Below are 18,215 nucleotides of genomic sequence, written 5' to 3'. Positions count from 1 at the left end.
AGACTTGATTGTCCTCATACCTCCATTAAAATATGAGAAATGTTAATTACACCTCCTGGGGGCTTTCAATCATTCATCCCTTTTCGACACTACCTACCGTGTTTGGGGTCATGGGGGGCTGGAGTCTATCCCGGCTGTCATGGGGTGAGAGGTGGGGTACCCCCTAGCCTGGTCAGCGGTCAGTAGCAGGGAATATATGGAGGCAAACAAGCAGGCATGCCACTCTCACACCTACGGGCAATTTAGAGTCACCAATTAACCAGTCGTTGGTGGGAGGAAGCCGCAGAACCTGGAGAGATCCCATGCACGCACAGGAAGAACATGCAAACTCTGCACAGAAAGGAAACAAACCCGGAACCTTCTCTCAAGAGTGACCTAGCTGAGAGAAGGTTCAGTCCTAAAACGCACAGGAGGCAGTGAAGAGAGGCTAAAATGGGGGAAATGTGGTCATACTTACGTCGACCAGTTAAAAGAGGAGCTGCAGCATTTTGAACAAGCTGTAAACGATAAGAGAGGTTTGGCTGGCACCAAAATAAAGAGCATTACAATAATCCAGGCGAGTTGTGCTAAAAGCATGCATAACCTTCTCAAAATCATTAAAAGATAAAAAGAACTTGACCTTGTTTAACCTTTCAGCCTGAGCCTCTTTTATTAGGCTGCTGCTCGAAATTTCCAGCCCATCTTTAAATGAGTATAACTCTGTAACTACAAGGTCTATTTGAATGATCAAGGTACCATTATAAAGAGGACACTTGTGACATTTATTCAGAAGTGTAAATATGTGTATAAATGTTACTGGATCAGAGAGAATCAAGTTGGCAAATGAAAAATTTCATTGTTTTTTTTGTTGCAATTTTTGCATATATATCTCATAGAAATAATGCAGCTGAAGTCCAAAAATCTCCAGTAGGCCAAAGCACCACATTTTTACATTACCTCTTTCAAATTTCATGCCACTAGAGGGTTATCAGGACAAAATAAGAGAGATTTTAGAAAAAAAAAATATCCAGGCGAAATCCCCTCTTGTGCCAAATTGGGCCCAATTTGGCACTATCTCTGCCATTTGAAAAACCACGGGTAATAAACTTTTTCTTTTTTTTTTTTTTTACTTATATGCCATTATAGGTGGTCACCCAGACTTAATGACCCAGAGGCTTTAGTGTCTCTGAAACAGTCCAGCAGTGGAAGCTCCAAATTTCAGAGGTAAATACAGCTGAGTGTCATCAGCGTAGAAATGAAATGAAATGTTATATTTTAAAAACGAAAGGAAAACTCTGGAAAACCCGAGGTGTTGTCTTCAAGTCTTTTTTTTTATTGACCAAAAATCCAAAGCCAAACATGTTCCATTTACAAAGACATGAAACATAACAAAGCAGAAAACACACAATATTGTCGATGAAATCACAGGAAACTTTGAATTTTGCACAAAACTAACAAAATATGAAAGTAGTGAAATCCACCTGTTGCTTTGGATGGAGGTCTTCACCTGCAGATTTGTTGCTGCTCCTATAAAAATGTTCATGTCACTGCTAATGAGCCGACTTTGGCAAAAATCACTCAACACAAAAAAACATTTTTTTTTCACTTCAGTGATGACAGTGGAAAAATGTGACCAGCAGATCAACGAGTCTGTCTGCTAATCTGAACGTTCAAAAATAATAAATTCACACAAACGAGATCTCTGATGAACTCTCCAGAATCTTCATCTGGCTGTGTCTTCATCCATCCTCTTCCTCCGTGTCCAGCGGTCCTCGGTTCGGAGGGAGACACGGTTTGATTTGCTGCCAGCGACTCGGAGGCCAGATGATGTGAGACGCCCGGCCATGAAGCAGCCCCACAGACACCTGGGAAAAAAAACACAATAGAAACACAACATAGTTACACAACAAGGGTTAGATGGAGGATTTGGTTGACTGAGATTAAAATGAAGCAGGGAGCGCATGTACAAAATGACGTCCTGAGCTGCTGGAGACCCAAGATCATAAGATCATAAGATATTAAATTCTATGGTTTTCCACCTCAAATGCTAACTTTTCTTCATCAGTGATGCTGTAGTAGCTCTGTGACCCTCCGACTCAATGCTGATCTGTAGCTTGTGTCACAGGATGAGACGTAATGTTGATGTTTAACTGATTTACTATCAGGAGTCTGGTCATTCTGTTGTATTCTGAAGTTGACCGGGTGCTTTGCATGTTTTTCTGCTATCAGGATCGATCTGCTCTACAATGATCGGCATGTTTTAGCAGCAAATGGTGCTAAAAATAGACCTGGCATGTATCTCCAGTGGAGCGGCGTGAAGTTGGGCTTCTGGGACGTGCCAGAGATGCACCAGACCGTGTTCAGTGGAAATGCAAAGATTGATTAAAAGAAGCAAACTGCTCTGCAGTGCACTTTATGAGCAAGTCGGAGTTTGTGGAAACTGGAGGTTAGATCTTTGGTGAAACGCCATCCTCCTTAATCAGAACAAAAAACAGACATTACCAGTTCTTCAAGTCTTTATCAGTTTCACAACCTAAAACATGATTTCTAGCTACAGATGCAAATCTCTGTCTGGTCTGTCTTTATTTTCACAGTAAAAGCGGTCACTGCTCAATCTGTACTGAAACCTTTGCTGCTGTTTTAGGAGTTAAAGAGACCAACAGCTGACAGGCATGTAGATCACCAAAATCTAAAGGTCATGACCTCAAATCAAACTGCTATATTAGATGAAATGAAGGTGAGAGAGTTTGCCTTTTTATCTTTTCTCTATAGAATAATCACAGCTTTAAACTGGCAGAAATGAACTCTGTAACATGCATGTTACATCCAGGCTCTAATTTCAGATTTCTGTTGGATATTAAAATGAAAAGGATAATTATACAGTCTTTGCAGAGACATGCAGTGATGATTAAAATATTCTGTTGTTAAGTATTTGCCCCATCTGCTTCCTAATGAGTTTATTAGAGCTGCAAAAATGAGGATTAAAGATGCAAAAAGCTGCACTTTCTACAAAGGAATAATCATCTGGAAGGATTTTAAACCGTCTGCTTTACATTCACGCTGTCGTCCAGAGAATTAAAGACATGATGAGCATTAAAACGTCAGGCTGACAGCTACTGCTCACTGTCGTCCAACGCCGTCCCAGGTGGACTGATTGGAGCTGATCTGCATGAGGTCGAACACGCCGGTAAATGTCAGAAGCGTTTGACGACGCCTGTTATCGCTGAAATAGCGGCATCTTAATGAAAAACCTCAGCGCCGTTCAGCTCCATCCTCAGAGAAACCTTAAGACAGCAGGAGTGCTGGGATACGGCGACATCTGTAGATGGACATGGGGCATGTTTGATTTGTACGGTGGCCTGGAAGCTGGACGATGACACAGACGAGGTGAGTTCTCCACGGAAAACCAGGCTTTTATTTTGAAAAGCAGAAACCGCCTCAAAGCAAATGAGCTGCGGTTGTTCGAGATGCCTCCAGATGTCTGAGCTTCTCACCCAGTCACTAATACAGTTACAATCAGGATAATTCAACCCCCACTGCCAATCTGGTTTATTGAGAAAATTTACAGACTTTTAGCTGTTTGCAGTGAACGAATCAATCAAAAGCAACCGAAGTAGTTCAACACAGCTAATGCTTCAAAATGCAAAAAAATTAACTGAAAATATGACCAAGTCTTACTTAAGCCTCAGTTTTTTGCTTATGAAGTCCATTTTCAGGCATCCAAAGCCGTTGTATAAACCAGCAGCCAAAACCTGCAGAAAGATCCAGTTTTTGGCTGAAATGTTCATGTATGATCTCATTCTGCAAAACTAATTCCACTCCAAATCAAAGTTCCTCCACATCAGTGAAGCTTTAACCACTTTGATTGAAAATGCACGGCTCTAAACTTTGTGCTCGTTATCATGCTACATGAGAACACACTGAAATATTTGCTCTGTGCACACAAACATCACGGGACTGCATCGTAAATCCAGAGAAGCTGCGTGGAGCCGTGTGCCGGCGTGTTCGGGGTTTGAGATCAGAGAGGATTTCTTTTCATCTCCTCGGCTGGATTCCTGGATCCGGCGCTCCTGTTTGGCCTCTGCTGTGCCCTCCATGGCAAACAGCATCCCCTCTACTGAAAGTTTCATACAGCTGCAACAGGAGGATGCCGATCACGCGTCTGCAGCGTGGAGCCGAGGCAGAGCGTCGATGAAATCTTCATGTTTGGAGGAGCAGAGGCAGCTTCAACAGAGACATCCTCATCTTTAACAAACCGCTGAAACTCCAACCATCAACATGCATGTGGTGGAACCTCGGCTCCTGTCAGATTACTGTAAAGCTTCAGAGCGGCGGTCGAGGTAAAGCCGGCTCAACATCAGACGGGACAGGTAAAACCCTGAACGATGACATGAGACACATAAACACTCACAGTCGCATCTGCTGGATTTTGTCTAAACCTTTGCTCTTCTTCAGCCGCCTCAGTCAGACAAACGTGGATTACAGGAGAGTTCAGAATCAAGCTTTGGGATCAGAAAGACTTCTGTTATCTAAGGCTGTAACCTCCAGTACACCACTGAAGATACTGAGACTGGTCCTGATCTTTTAGGCCCACTAAACGTTGCTTTTGTCACTCACAGGCTCACGTTACTCTAACGACATTACTGATGACGGGACAGCCTGCCATTGGCTGACAGACCCTCGCAGGGAGAGTATAGGGCGATTTTAGGCCAAGTAAAGGGAGAGCATAGGGCGATTTTAGGCCAAGTAAAGGGAGAGCATAGGGCGATTTTAGGCCAAGTAAAGGGAGAGCATAGGGCGATTTTAGGCCAAGTAAAGGGAGAGTATAGGGTGATTTTAGGCCAAGTAAAGGGAGAGCATAGGGCGATTTTAGGCCAAGTAAAGGGAGAGCATAGGGCGATTTTAGGCCAAGTAAAGGGAGAGCATAGGGCGATTTTAGGCCAAGTAAAGGGAGAGTATAGGGCGATTTTAGGCCAAGTAAAGGGAGAGCATAGGGCGATTTTAGGCCAAGTAAAGGGAGAGTATAGGGCGATTTTAGGCCAAGTAAAGGGAGAGTATAGGGCGATTTTAGGCCAAGTAAAGGGAGAGCATAGGGCGATTTTAGGCCAAGTAAAGGGAGAGCATAGGGCGATTTTAGGCCAAGTAAAGGGAGAGTATAGGGCGATTTTAGGAAGAGTATAGGGTAATTTTAGGCCAGGTATAGGGAGAGTATAAGGAGATTTTAGGACAAGTAAAGGGAGAGTATAGGGCGATTTTAGGCCAAGTAAAGGGAGAGCATAGGGCGATTTTAGGCCAAGTAAAGGGAGAGTATAGGGCGATTTTAGGCCAAGTAAAGGCAGAGTATAGGGTGATTTTAGGCCAAGTAAAGGGAGAGTATAGGGCGATTTTAGGAAGAGTATAGGGTAATTTTAGGCCAGGTATAGGGAGAGTATAAGGAGATTTTAGGACAAGTATAGGGCAATTTTAGGACAAGTATAGGGCAATTTTAGGATGAGTACAGGGCAATTTTAGGCCAAGTATAGGGTGGTTTTAGGCCAAGTATAGGGCAATTTTAGGATGAGTGCAGGGCAATTTTAGGCCAAGTATAGGGAGAGTATAGGGCGATTTTAGAATGAGTATAGGGCATTTAGTCCAAGTATAGGGCGATTTTAGGAATAGTATAGGGCAATTTTAGGCCAAGTATAGGGAGAGTATAGGGAGATTTTAGGACGAGTATAGGGTAAGTTTTAGCCAAGTATAGGGAGAGTATAGGGAGATTTTAGGACGAGTATAGGGTAATTTTAGGACAAGTATAGGGCAATTTTAGGATGAGTATAGGGTGGTTTTAGGCCAAGTATAGGGAGAGTATAGGGAGATTTTAGGACGAGTATAGGGTAATTTTAGGACAAGTATAGGGCGATTTTAGGAAGAGTATAGGGCAATTTTTTGCACAACTTTGTCAGGTTTTTTAATCACATTTTACGCCATTTTTTCATCCATCCATAAAATCGGACTTTTGGTTAATATTCTAGCCGGTGCAGAAGGATCATAAGGAGTTTCCTGAGCTGCCAATCATGCAAAGATGTGACAGGTGAAGACGAGTTTAACATTCCTCCTTTAAATATAAAAAGAAGCATGTCCTGGTTTGAAATCCTGCAAGGATTTGGAAACACAAAACATCGAGCTCTGCAGCCTGGTGGGAGGATAAGGTGATCAAACCACTAGTTATTACAGAGAACTTCATAGCTCTCAAGTTTTAAAGTAGGTTAACCCGGCTGTAGGATCAGAGTCTCACCGGTCCGAAGCTGTTGCTGTCCAAACTGTGTCCGTGATGATCGCCCTCGATCCAGAAGTGACCGTCAGGGACTCGCACGTACCGGTTCTTATATCCCAGAGTCCTGGAGAGAAGAGAGAGAGAAGAGTTTTTAATCCACTTTTGTTTTAAATTCCTCCAGGCGATGAAATCCAACCATGTTAAAACATCTGAAGGATTTTGTTCAAAGACGCCTGCTTTTCCTCTTAGTGCCGTCGGCGTACCCAAGCGACAAATTCTACTCTCATCTCAATGAATGCCGAGTTTCACAAGATCAATAATGAGCCGAGAGATGATTTAAAATTCTCCCTGGAAAGACTTCAGAAATGTTTGCTTTAAAAACATCTACAGGAACTCTTATTTGTGTCTTAAAAAGAAAAAAAAAACCTCTAAGAGGCAGAAACTCAGCTCAGAGCGGGATGATATTAAAGTGTGATGAAACCTGCGCACATTTGCACAAAAACGGAGCTTTGGTGCAGTTTGGAGCTGCTCCATCATTGCATATCATTGCACCATATCACATCATATAACATTACATTGCATCATCAACACAAGTGTTTTCTGGACATTTGTTTTTTCATAGCAACTTTTAGGAGCTACATTTCAACTCTAAACCATCATATGTGTGTTTTTTTTGAGTACTTACAGGTTTTATTTAAACATGGAAATATGACATTTTAAAATCTGGGTCTATTATCTAAGTATGTTTTGGGCCTGAATCAGTGGTTCTTAACCTTTTCAGCCTCCAAAATAGAGGTGCCAGAGACCAGGACCCCCACTGCACCTGAAGGTGGTTCAACACAGCCATGCACAATCAAGAATAGTCATGTGGAGACAGGGACGTCCATAAGGGGGGATAAAGGGGAGAGCTTTCTGGGGCCCAGCCAACCTAGGGGACCATGGAGGTCAGGAAAGTCAGGGTCCATTATAAAGTTAGCTAGATATCCATATTTTTATAAAAAACAAAAAGTAAGGCAGTTTGTGTTTGGTAGATTATTTCTCTGTTGTAACAATGCTTCTTGGAAATAAATCTTATATGGTTAGAAAGCCTGTTTATTACCCTTTTAAATGATGCCACATTTGTAAGGATCATGCATTTGTGGGATGAGCAGCAGAGCTGAGTATGTGGTTGCGCCCAGGAAAATTGTGCCAGATCTTCTCTGCCAGTGCCAAACAGCTGATTCTGCCATTGACTCTTGTTTGGTGTTTGGTGGATTGGATGATTGAAGTTTGAAGAAACAAGACATATTGACAATTTAACAGTTTATTCATTTAACAAACAGGAGCCTCAGTAGCGTGTGGAAGAGCCATACACAGCCACAACAGCCTGGCTCCTCCTCCTCATGCTGGTCACCAGCCTGGCTCCTCCTCCTCATGCTGGTCACCAGCCTGGCTCCTCCTCCTCATGCTGGGCACCAGCCTGGTCACACACTGCTGTGGGACGGCATCCCATTCTTCAACCAGCATTTGTCGCTAGTCAGCCAACGTGGTTGTGTTGGTCACTCTGGCACGAACAGCACGCCCAAGCTGATCCCACAAGTGTTCAATGGGGTTAAAGGTCAGGACTGCTGGCAGGACATTCCACCCTCTCCACTCCCAGATTCTGGAGGTAGTCTCTGATAAACCCCGCTCTGTGGGGACGAGTGTTGTCATCTTGGAGGATAGAGTTCTTGCTGACAGGGTGAGAAAACAGTATTCTTGGGGTGTTGTCTTCTTGGGACGCCACTTAGCGGCCTGTCTCTGACATTCCCCGTTATATGGAACTTGGCGTTCAGTTTGGAGATAGTACTAGGGTTCACTCCAATCAATGCCGCAACTTGGTTTTGTGGAACACCAGCTTGAAGTTGCCCAACTGACGGGCCCTATCAGTATCAGTCAAACGTGGCATGTCGATTCTTGAAGCAGACATCTACTGACCACTGTAGCAGGGCCCAGCAGCACCTGGGGGCACCAGAAGCTCAAAACAAGAGTCAATATCAACAGCAAAATAAGATGTTTGGCATTGGCAGAGAAGATTTGGCACATTTTTCCTGGGCGCAACCCACATACTCAGCTCTGCTGCTCATCCCACAAATGCATGATCCTTACAAATGGGGCATCATTTAAAAGGGTAATAAACAGGCTTTCCAACAGTGTAAAATTTATTACCAAGAAGCATTGTTACAACAGAGAAATAATGTACCAAACACAAATGTCCTTACTTTTTGTTTTAAGTTTACTTAACTAGAATAATAACCACTCCTAACATAGCAACAGATATCTTTTTAAAGTCATTTATGCTTTAGTATATAGTCATCTTAAAAATGTAAATCCCTTTTCTTAAAAACAGAATTAAAATAGTAAAGAAAAATGTCCAAAAAAGGTGGTTGGAAAAGTGGTTAAATGGGATTGCAGCAAAAAATGGCAAAAATGGTTTGAAGTGGCAAAAACAGGCACACAGTGGTAAAAGGGGATTAAAAAGTGACAGAAACTGGTTTCAACTGGCAAAATGGGTTAACTGGGGCAGAGAACTGGTGAAGATGGACATATCAAACAGTGAAATGTGGTTGAAATGGGCAGAAATGGGTATAAAATGTGATAAAAAGAGGTTGATAGTGGCAATAATGGGTCAACATAGGCAAAAATTTATAGAGAGTGGCAAGAATTGCTTTAGAAGTGGCAAAACAGGCAGGAAAACGTGGTGAAAGGGTTTAAAAGTGATAAAAAGGGGTTTAAGAGATAAAAATGTGTTAAAATTGGCAAAAAAATGTTGGTAAAAAGGAACAAAAATGGGTTAAAATTTGGCAGAAATGGAGTAAAGTGACAAAAATGGGTCCAAATCGTGCAAAATTCAGGAAAAAAATCATCTCAAAATTATGATCCGTTTTGTTTAAGGCATCTGGCGACCCCTTCTTAGTGTTTCATGACCACCAATGGGGTCCTGACCCCCAGGTTGAGAACCACTGATCTAGTGTATAAAAGGTCCATTAAAAACTGCAGGTTTAAGTCCTTGAATGGATTTGACTCCACACGGATGCTTTCACAGACTTTTATTTCTCTGGTGAATCTAAAGACCAGAATCGTCCACGGTTCCTGCAGATGTCAGACTGGCTTCTCTCTAAGAACCGCTGTCTTATAGTCTCTAACCTTATTTTATTTCTCCACAAAGGTCCTGGCTTGTTTTTCCTTTGTGACTCAGTAAATTCAGCTGCTGTTTCTAAATCAATATTTATGTATCCAAGGCCTCTGCGGTCGGCCGGCCTCCTGGAGCAGCGCTCACACACACACGTAGCCCGAATCACAGACAAATTTCCATTTAAAAAGTCACTGAGGCCATAACTCACAATGTTCCCGCGTTAACAGATAAATCAGAGCTGGAACGGGCCAATAACCGTCTGCAGGGATGATGAAGGGTGTCGGACCTTCTCCTCATAAACATGATGACCTGAGAGGAGCAGCTCCAGGAGGAGACAAACACCTCCTCCTCCTCCACGTTTATTAGTCTCAGCGCGTCCCACCATCTGATCTTTGTTCCAGCGATAAGGGGGTGACAGGAAGAGGCGCCGGCGGGCTGATTTAGAGCCTCATGATCGACCGTAATGAAATGAAAGCCATAATTGTGCTGCAGATTTGATCGTCCATCAGTGAGCATCTTAGAGGGAATTTTCTCCCTGATCTTCATCTTCCTCTTTCTTCTAGAAACTGAGGGAACTCTCAACCAACCAGACAGGCTCAGAGGTTAAGGGTCATCCATGATGGCTGCTTTATCATTGGATAGTTTAGATCTGGTACAAATCTACACTAAAACAGAGGAGGAATTATAAACCATTGAACTATTTATTCAACAAAAAACACAAGAGAGGAAGCCAGTGATAACGGCCTTTATACCAGTGAGTTTATAGCACTTTAATGCATGTTCTCCACTCTCAGGTATGTGGTTTTATCTAGTATTGTTTATTTAAAGGCAACCTGGAGATACTTTCTCATATATTGTCCACACAGAGGTCACATAAGAGGTCATTTTGTCCACTGTGAGGGCCCTTGAGAGGGCACCTCAGGGAGCACTTTGCCAAATTTGGTCTCTTTAGAGGAAATTTGCCAAATTCATCGGTTGAGAGTGCACTTAAGAGAGCCTTTTGTTGACTTTTGTTTATTTAAAAGGCCCTAATCGCACTCTGCCATATTCTTGTGAGAGCTTCCATCCATTCCAGCTTATCCTGTTAGGGGTCATGGGGGGCTGGAGCCTATCCCAGCTGTCTTTGGGTGAGAGGGGGGGTACAGCCTGGACTGGACGCCAAACGCAGGGAACTTAAGAAACATTTTATGAAATACTTACTTAGAGGTCCACGTACAGGGGACTTATGAGGAAACTTTGTCAAATTTTGTCCACGTATAGGGCACTTATGAGGGCACTTTGTCACATTTCATCCACGTATAGGGCACTTATGAGGGCACTTTGTCACATTTCATCCACGTATAGGGCACTTTTCGTCACATTTGGTCTATTCAGAGTGCATTAATGAGGGCTCTTTTCCAAATTTGCACATTTTGAAGGCAATTTAGAGGAAACTTGATCAAATTTGGCTGTTCATAGGGCCCTTAGAAGAGCACTTTGCCAACTTTTGTCCATTTAGACGGCCCTTTAGAGGGCGCCTTGTCAATTTTTGTGTACTGAGAGGAGACTGAAGTGGGAAAATTGTCAAATTTTGTTAACTCAAAGGACCCTTAAGAGGGCACCTTGTCAACTTTTGTCAAATAAGAGGGTCAGTAAAAACACTTTGTCCAATTTTGTCCACAAATTTGGCACAGAGGAGACAATGCGTCCACTTTGAGGACACCAAAGAGGGCACACTGTCATATTTGCCAACTTTTGTCGAATAAGAGGGTAGTGTATTTTAAAGGCACCAGTGAGGACTCTTTGCCAAATTTGTCTGCTAAAAGACCAATTCCTGTGCTGTTTGCCAAATTAAACTGTTAAGAGAACCCATAAGAGAGCACTTTATCAAATAAAGATTTTTCAAAAAACTCAAAATTTGATCCATTTAGAGGGCATTTAAGAGAACACTTAGCCAACTTTTGTCCACTTAGAGGGTACTTAGGGGGCAACTGTCAAATTCTGTCCAATATCAGGGCACTTTAGAGGCAATTTGTCAAATTCTGTCCACTCAGAGGGCACCTAAGAGAGAATATTTTAACGAATTTTGTCTTTTTGAAGTGCACTTTTCCAAATACTGTGAATTTAGAGAGGACAGTGTCAGAATTTATCCTTTAAAAAGGCCCTTAAGAGGCAATTTGTCAACTTTTGTATATTTTTAAATATTAAATTTATTATTTATTTATTTTTTAAATATTAGGGCACTAAGAGGGGCAATCTTCTGGTGCTTTCATGAGTTTTACACTTGAATAATTACTTATTTACTGATCATAAATACAGTAGGTAAAGTATTTCCATTAGAGGGGTTGATGGCTCAGTTTAGTTCCTTGGTTTTGGGGTCACAGCTTAGTACTGGTTCAGGTCTACAGGAATGAAGCTACTGGAGGTGATGGCTGCAAACTCAGGCAGGCTAACTGGCGTCTTTTTATCTGAAGGCTGGTGTGTGAACGAGTGCTGTAAAGCCACATGCACTTCTAATGACTAGCTTTATGGCAGGTGACGCTCTGTGGAAAAGGGATGGACGCCTTTCTCCATGCTGGTAGCTATTTTACAGTTAGACTGATTTAAAACGACTCTTTTAAGGTGGAAAGTGACCAATCATTGCTCTAATGTGACGTCAAAACTCCGGAAACTTTGGCTCCTTAGAGAAAACTGATGTTTCATGGTGGACACTTTGAGTAGGAGTGTCTTTGGTGTCAGCGGTGTCTGCCTCCTGCTGGAGGTGGGGGGGGGGGGGGGGGTAAATAATGATTTTAAAGACAAATAAACTTTATTTATGTGTTAGCATTAGTTCATTGCAGACAGAGCCCCGGCCAACACTCCCACTCAGCTGCCTGCAGCCTGACAGTGAGGATGGGAGATTTACGCTCCGTGTAGGCCTCTGTGTTTGGAGATGCATCTGTGAAACCGTCCTCCGCCTCATGGTTACACGGGACACAGACGCTCTGGCCTGTGAGGCCCAAATTAAAACCGGAGCGGTGATTTATTCAGACCTGGCCTGTAAAGACAACACAGGGTGACAGCTGGCGTCGTCAGCGCCGCCTCCACCAGAAAACACTCGCAGGCCCGTTAATTATTCATCTCCTCCCCGGCTGGTGACCTGTAATCTGCACGGTGGCTCCTGACACCAACAGCTGCCGGGAGAAGTCGCATGATGATGGTGTGTTATGATACCGTGAACACGCCTCTGTGGGTCTGACGCCCCGACACTTCCTCTCAGCCTCCACACGCCGCTGCACGGACACAGTGCTCACTGGAATCTGTCACCTTCAGTGTTTACAGGCATGCACAGAACTCTTGATAATCTCTGATATTGTTACAGTGACCTGCATGTGTGAAGGCAAAGAGGCTTTTAACCCTAACTTAACACGGATATTTCACTACCAGCTCTCTTAACTCTCCTTCTAAATCACTGCAAGTCTGGCTGGCTATACTAAATAATTTTTAAATCCTACTGGTGTAAAAACCTGAGTGACCACAGACGGTTACACTGGGGAGATTCTGCAGATATGAGATCTCAAAGGAACCCACAGGATCAAACGGGACTTTGGAAGAAAAGATAGAAGAAAAACAAACATGGAGGACGATCAGTATCCTCAATAGGTATCTGCATGCAGATACCTATTAATAACTTTGCTGTGAACTTGATTTTTGACTTTTTGTGTCCCTCTTCTCTTCCAGTGCCTGACTCCTTGCCTCACGTCAGCCCAAACCCCTCACTACCCCTGGACCTGTGGACCCCCTCCACTGTGAACTATTCACAATAAATCTGTTGAGACTTTGTCAGTCTGGTCTGCATTCTGGGTTCAAACACCCCCACTCATCACAAAGGATACCAGGGCCGGGAAATTAACTGCAAATTAGATTAAGTTGCAATTTTCAAATCGCAGAAGTTGCGACTTGAAATGTGTCACGATACCAGTTTAATAAATCAATATTTTGCAGCAGCAGAGATTTTATTCACATTATGCAAACATTCAAGTGTCATTTTTTTATAATGGTTTTCAAAAATCCTCCTTTTTGTGTTTTACAGATGATTTTCTTAATCAAAATGAGTGACATAAAAAGATAATGCCCTTTAATAAAGCAAATGACATCACATTTGCAATACAAGCAAAAATATTTAGCTCCTTCTATCTAAAACTGATGAAGCCTAGCACTACTTCATGAAAGTCATACCCCAGCTGTGATCAGCAGGTAGCCAGCCTCACCTCCTCCACCCCAGCCACCTCCTTTATAGCTTAAAGCTTAATGAAAGGGATAATATCATTGTTTTCATGGTCTTATTTATGGAAGTATTTATGGCTTGAATTTGTCAAAAAATACACAAGATTAACCCAAGAATAATCGGCAGCATGGCCACGCAGGGGTTAGCGCTGTTACCTCACAGCAAGAAGGTCGCTGGTTTGCCTCCTGGTCAGGGCCAGGGCCTTTCCGCGGAAATTTGCATGTTGGACATGTGGGTTCTCTCCAGGTACTCCAGCTTCCTCCCGCCACCGAAAACATGCTCATTAGGTTAATTGGTGACTCTAAATTGCTTGTAGGTGTGAGTGTGAGCGTGCCTGGTTGTCTGTCTCTATGTGTCAGCCCTGAGATTGACTGGCAACCAGTCCAGGGTGTGCCCTGCCTCTCGCCCGATGACAGCTGGGATAGGCTCCAGCCCCCTCCCCGCGACCCGGAACGGAATAAGCGGACCGAAGGAGAGTGACCTCGCCCACTAGAAGCGAGTCTAGAGCTCTGTGCCACATCGCGCAGTCCTGATCAGTGGCCAGAGATCACGGGAGAACTGCGAGTTCACGCAGTAATAGTATGTCAACAGTGGACTATTTTACATTTTGGTATAATTTATCATCCTTTCCGGTATAAGCCCATGATATTATTGCTTCCTCCATTGAGTGAGTACATTAGGAAGTTCAAAGGTTAATGTTTGCTTAAAGGATCTGTGGTTTTATGCAATTTCTTTGGCTAAATATCCCCAAAAGTTCACTTTTCCCTGTCAGTGATGCCGTTGTAGCTCTGTGACCCACTGACCTCTCGTTGACCCTTTGCTCTCGCTGCAGGATGAGACGTAACATTGATAGAGTGATGATTTACGATCGGGAGTCCGTGCATTGTGTTTTGTTTTGAAAGAACCGGATGTTCTATGCTTGTGACTTGCATGGTTGGTGCTTTCTGAACGACAGTGAATTTACCTGGGTTTGGCAGTGGCCGGCGCTGACGGTACGATTCGCTGGCGTTCCACAGCACACGCTGTACATGGAAATTGGGGGTCATAAAGGCCTAATTTTGTTAATAGAAGCCCTGGTCTTTATTTGAGGTTATGAAAGTATCCCCTCATATTTGCGGAAAACGGCACGTCACCATCACTCCAGTTGAAATTGCTCGTTATTTTTGTTTGAGCTTGGTTGTTTCCTGTGATGAAGCCTGCAGACCCAACAGCTGATCAGACACACTGAGGCAGAAGAGCATGGTCAGTTTGAACATTTCCAAACACAGTGGCTTTCTGGGTAAAAAGAAACCTCTTCAAGAGTTCTCCAATTGAGCCAGCTTTGTGTTTTTGGCCCATTTTTAACCTTAACTCACTAAATTATGCTGAGCAGCTCTACCAGGCTGCAACACTGTATAGCCTAGCCTCCAATCAAATCACGCAAAAACCCAAATTTAGATGCTTCCACCTCTGCAGGTTTTACACCTGTTGTTAAAGTGTATTTATTCTCAGCTGATCACCAGCCAAACCTGCACACTTAATATAGTCTGAATGAATGTGGATCTTAGTTAATCAGGCCCTAGCAGAACCTCAGTCTTTCAGTCTGGCAGTGAGTGACCATGTCTCAGTGCCCCTCCAATCAGAGCAGAGCAGAGCTGGCCTGGATGACGTGCTCAGATTTGTGCTCTCATAGGTCTGATACGGTTTTCAGAGTTGCTGCCAAAGTTTTGGTCAGAAAGTAAAAATGAAAGAGGCTGCCTGCTGACGGGCAGACACAGACCGAGGACATGACGGTCTCTGTTCTAAATAAAAAAACCTCCAACAATCAGACGGTGACTTTTTCGACGGGCTGCTGCAGCTCGGCCCTGATCTGCTCTCCTGCTGCGTCTCATTATCTGAGCTGTGCAGCTCATTTCCTCACGAGAACGCCGCGTAACGGAGCCGAGAACACCCCCACCTCCTCCTGCAGGAAACCCGGGGAGAGGAGCGTGACTCACTCACACAGGAACCGTTATCCACTCACACCGAGAGCAAAAATAGCTTTCTGCCTTCCTAACCTTAATGTGTTCTTAATGCCGCTTCAAATGCAATTCAAGACCAATTTCAAGCCCGCATTAAGTTTAAAGAGTGAAAATACTCCAGTGAAGTTGGCTTCAATCACGCTGATCTCACAGGGGAAATAAAAATAGGCTTCATTTCAGACTTTAGGGAAGAAATTCAGCACTAAAGGGCTGCTTTTTAGAGAGTGAGACTGTTAATTACATCCAAAATATGATATTTAACAAATGAGGTTCAGAGTCAGAGGGCTCCATGTGGTTTTCTGGTACACTAAAGGAGTTCTCTTCCACAAAAATTACTCCAAATTTTACTGCTTTGTACAAAAGGATGAGTCAGAACTTTCAAACACTGAAGGGGTCATTCATTTGGTAAAAGTGAAGATTTCATACTGCTTCTGTTGTGCTTTAAAAATAAATTTCCTATGATTTTGTACCAAGTTTAAAGCTGTCTGCTAGCTGTCTTAAATATCAAGAAACAAAGAAAGCATTAGCGTTAGCAGCACTGATATTAAACATGGACGCTGCACCGACCCACTGCTGTGATATGCAGATGTGTCGGCCATATTGGTAGAGGCAGATCTTCACATGCAAGTATGAGAAAAAATGGAATAAAAAGCGATAACCAAAACATGACAGTGATTTGGGTTGATCCTTTTTGAATAAATTAGAGTAGTTTCAGCGCTAACTGAGAACAAAATATACGAGGTCTCCACTGTAGTACACTACAGCTCATAGCTACAGATAAAGCTACATATATCTCCCGCAAGTCCAGTTTTAACAACGCAGTGAGAAGAATTAAAGGAAGAGAGAAACAAGAAATGTGTACCAGTTTATTTGTGATGAACTCAAAATTAACACTTCATGAAAAAAACCCTAAACAGGGTTCTCTGTCTCTTAGTCCTTTACATCATTTTTTATTCTATAATTTAAATAAAAACATAATAATAATAATAATAACATAATAATAACAGTTATCAAATACATAAAAATATATTTTAGAGCGGTCAAAAAATATAATCTTTAATCATGATTAATCTCAGAATTTTTGTAATTAATCGTAACTAATCACACCCTTTTAATTGCATGTGAAATTCTATCGTTTTATTTTTAAAAATGTTTTTGTGTCATTTACCAAAAAAAAAAAAGCTTTCAGAGCTAGATCAAAGATTTTAACACAAATTCAACCACAGAAAAAGGAACTTGTTATGGAATGAAAATAAAATAAGTGACTGAAAATAACTTCAGATGACTTCTGACTTAACCACCCAGTTGTCTGTAAGCTTCATGAAATAATGAGGGATAAAGGAGCAGTGGAGGACTTATTTTATATCCCTGTGACTGCAGGGAGACACTGACCTGGCTTAAATGTGTTGAAAGGGACAGCGTAGCATGCGATTAATCGTGATTAAAAACATTTAGTGCATTACTTTTGAACCTCGCAATAAACCTTTCAAATATAAATATATATATATATATTTCTATATTTTAGTGCTGTTACTTGATTTAAAAAAATAATCAAGTTAATCACATCACTAGGTTGTGATTAATCATGATTAATACAACCCTCCTAACCGTGCTGATTCAGCTAACTGAACAGGACTTTCTCTGTATTTTAGACCGTATAGAACAATGTTCAGAGCAGCTCCAGTCTTTAAGACCACACAGTCTGTTTTATCTGCAGCGACTGGCTTCACTTCTGATCAGTTTCTAGAAGATTCTACTTCTTATTTCCTCCGTTTTGCTGCAGGCTGAACACCAACGTGTTTCACATTTGGAGTACAGAAAGAAGAGAAGGTGCAGAAAACACCTAAAGGGGTCTGACATGTTGGTTTCATGGTGTCTGCACCTGTTACGTGTTCATTCGCCTTGTAAACACAACGCACTGGATGTCGGCCATGATTGGTCACTTTAAACCCGCTCCTGTTGACGGTGGGGTTCTAGCCAGTCAGCCATGCAGAGAAACAACAGCCAGTAATGGGAGAGTCACGCATCCTTTACACCACGACCTGCGAGATTCCCCTTAAACAGAGCAGCAGCGGTGAGGAGTCCACCTGAGGAGACCTGAGGAGACCCGAGGAGACCCGAGGAGACCTGAGGAGACCCGAGGAGACCTGAGGAGACCTGGACAGTCTGAGGACAATCCTGGATCAATAAACCACTGAGACCTTAAAGTAAAGGCTCATTTATGGCTCCTTTAAATACAAAAATATAACCTCAATTCCAGAAATGTTGGGACGCTGAGTTAAAATGTAAATAAAAACAAAAGTCAATGATTATCAAATATCATACACCAATATTTTATTCACAATAGAACAGAAACAACATAGCAGATGTTAAACGGAGACATTTGAGACATGTTTTCTATTGTTTAGCATCCCCTTTTCTTTCAACATCTGTGAAGTGAAGAGAGGAATGTTGTCCCATTCTAGCTGCTCAGTCTTGGGTCTTCTTTGCTGGATTTGACCTTTACTGATGCTCCAAATGTTTTCTATTGGTGAAAGGTCTGGACAGCAGGCTGATCAGTTCAGGACCTGGACTCTTCTCCTG

The 18,215-nt window shown here is 42.6% G+C and overlaps 1 protein-coding gene across 2 annotated transcripts in view; it reads right to left on the bottom strand.

Annotated features, from left to right (window-relative positions):
- Positions 1-1,301: 1,301 nt before the first annotated feature.
- Positions 1,302-18,215, bottom strand: part of immp2l (inner mitochondrial membrane peptidase subunit 2) — a 207,672-nt gene continuing 190,758 nt past the window's right edge. For both annotated transcript variants that reach the window (XM_041796636.1, XM_041796635.1), the window contains exons 5-6: positions 6,254-6,356; positions 1,302-1,844 (exon numbers count right to left, since the gene is read on the bottom strand). In XM_041796636.1, coding sequence (XP_041652570.1) covers positions 1,719-1,844; positions 6,254-6,356 — 229 coding nt within the window. In that variant the 3' untranslated portion in view covers positions 1,302-1,718. The remainder of the gene's footprint in view (positions 1,845-6,253; positions 6,357-18,215) is intronic.

This window comes from Cheilinus undulatus, linkage group 9 (assembly GCF_018320785.1).
Source record: "Cheilinus undulatus linkage group 9, ASM1832078v1, whole genome shotgun sequence".
NCBI lineage: Eukaryota > Metazoa > Chordata > Actinopteri > Labriformes > Labridae > Cheilinus > Cheilinus undulatus.
This window is presented reverse-complemented; position numbering and strand designations above follow the sequence as displayed.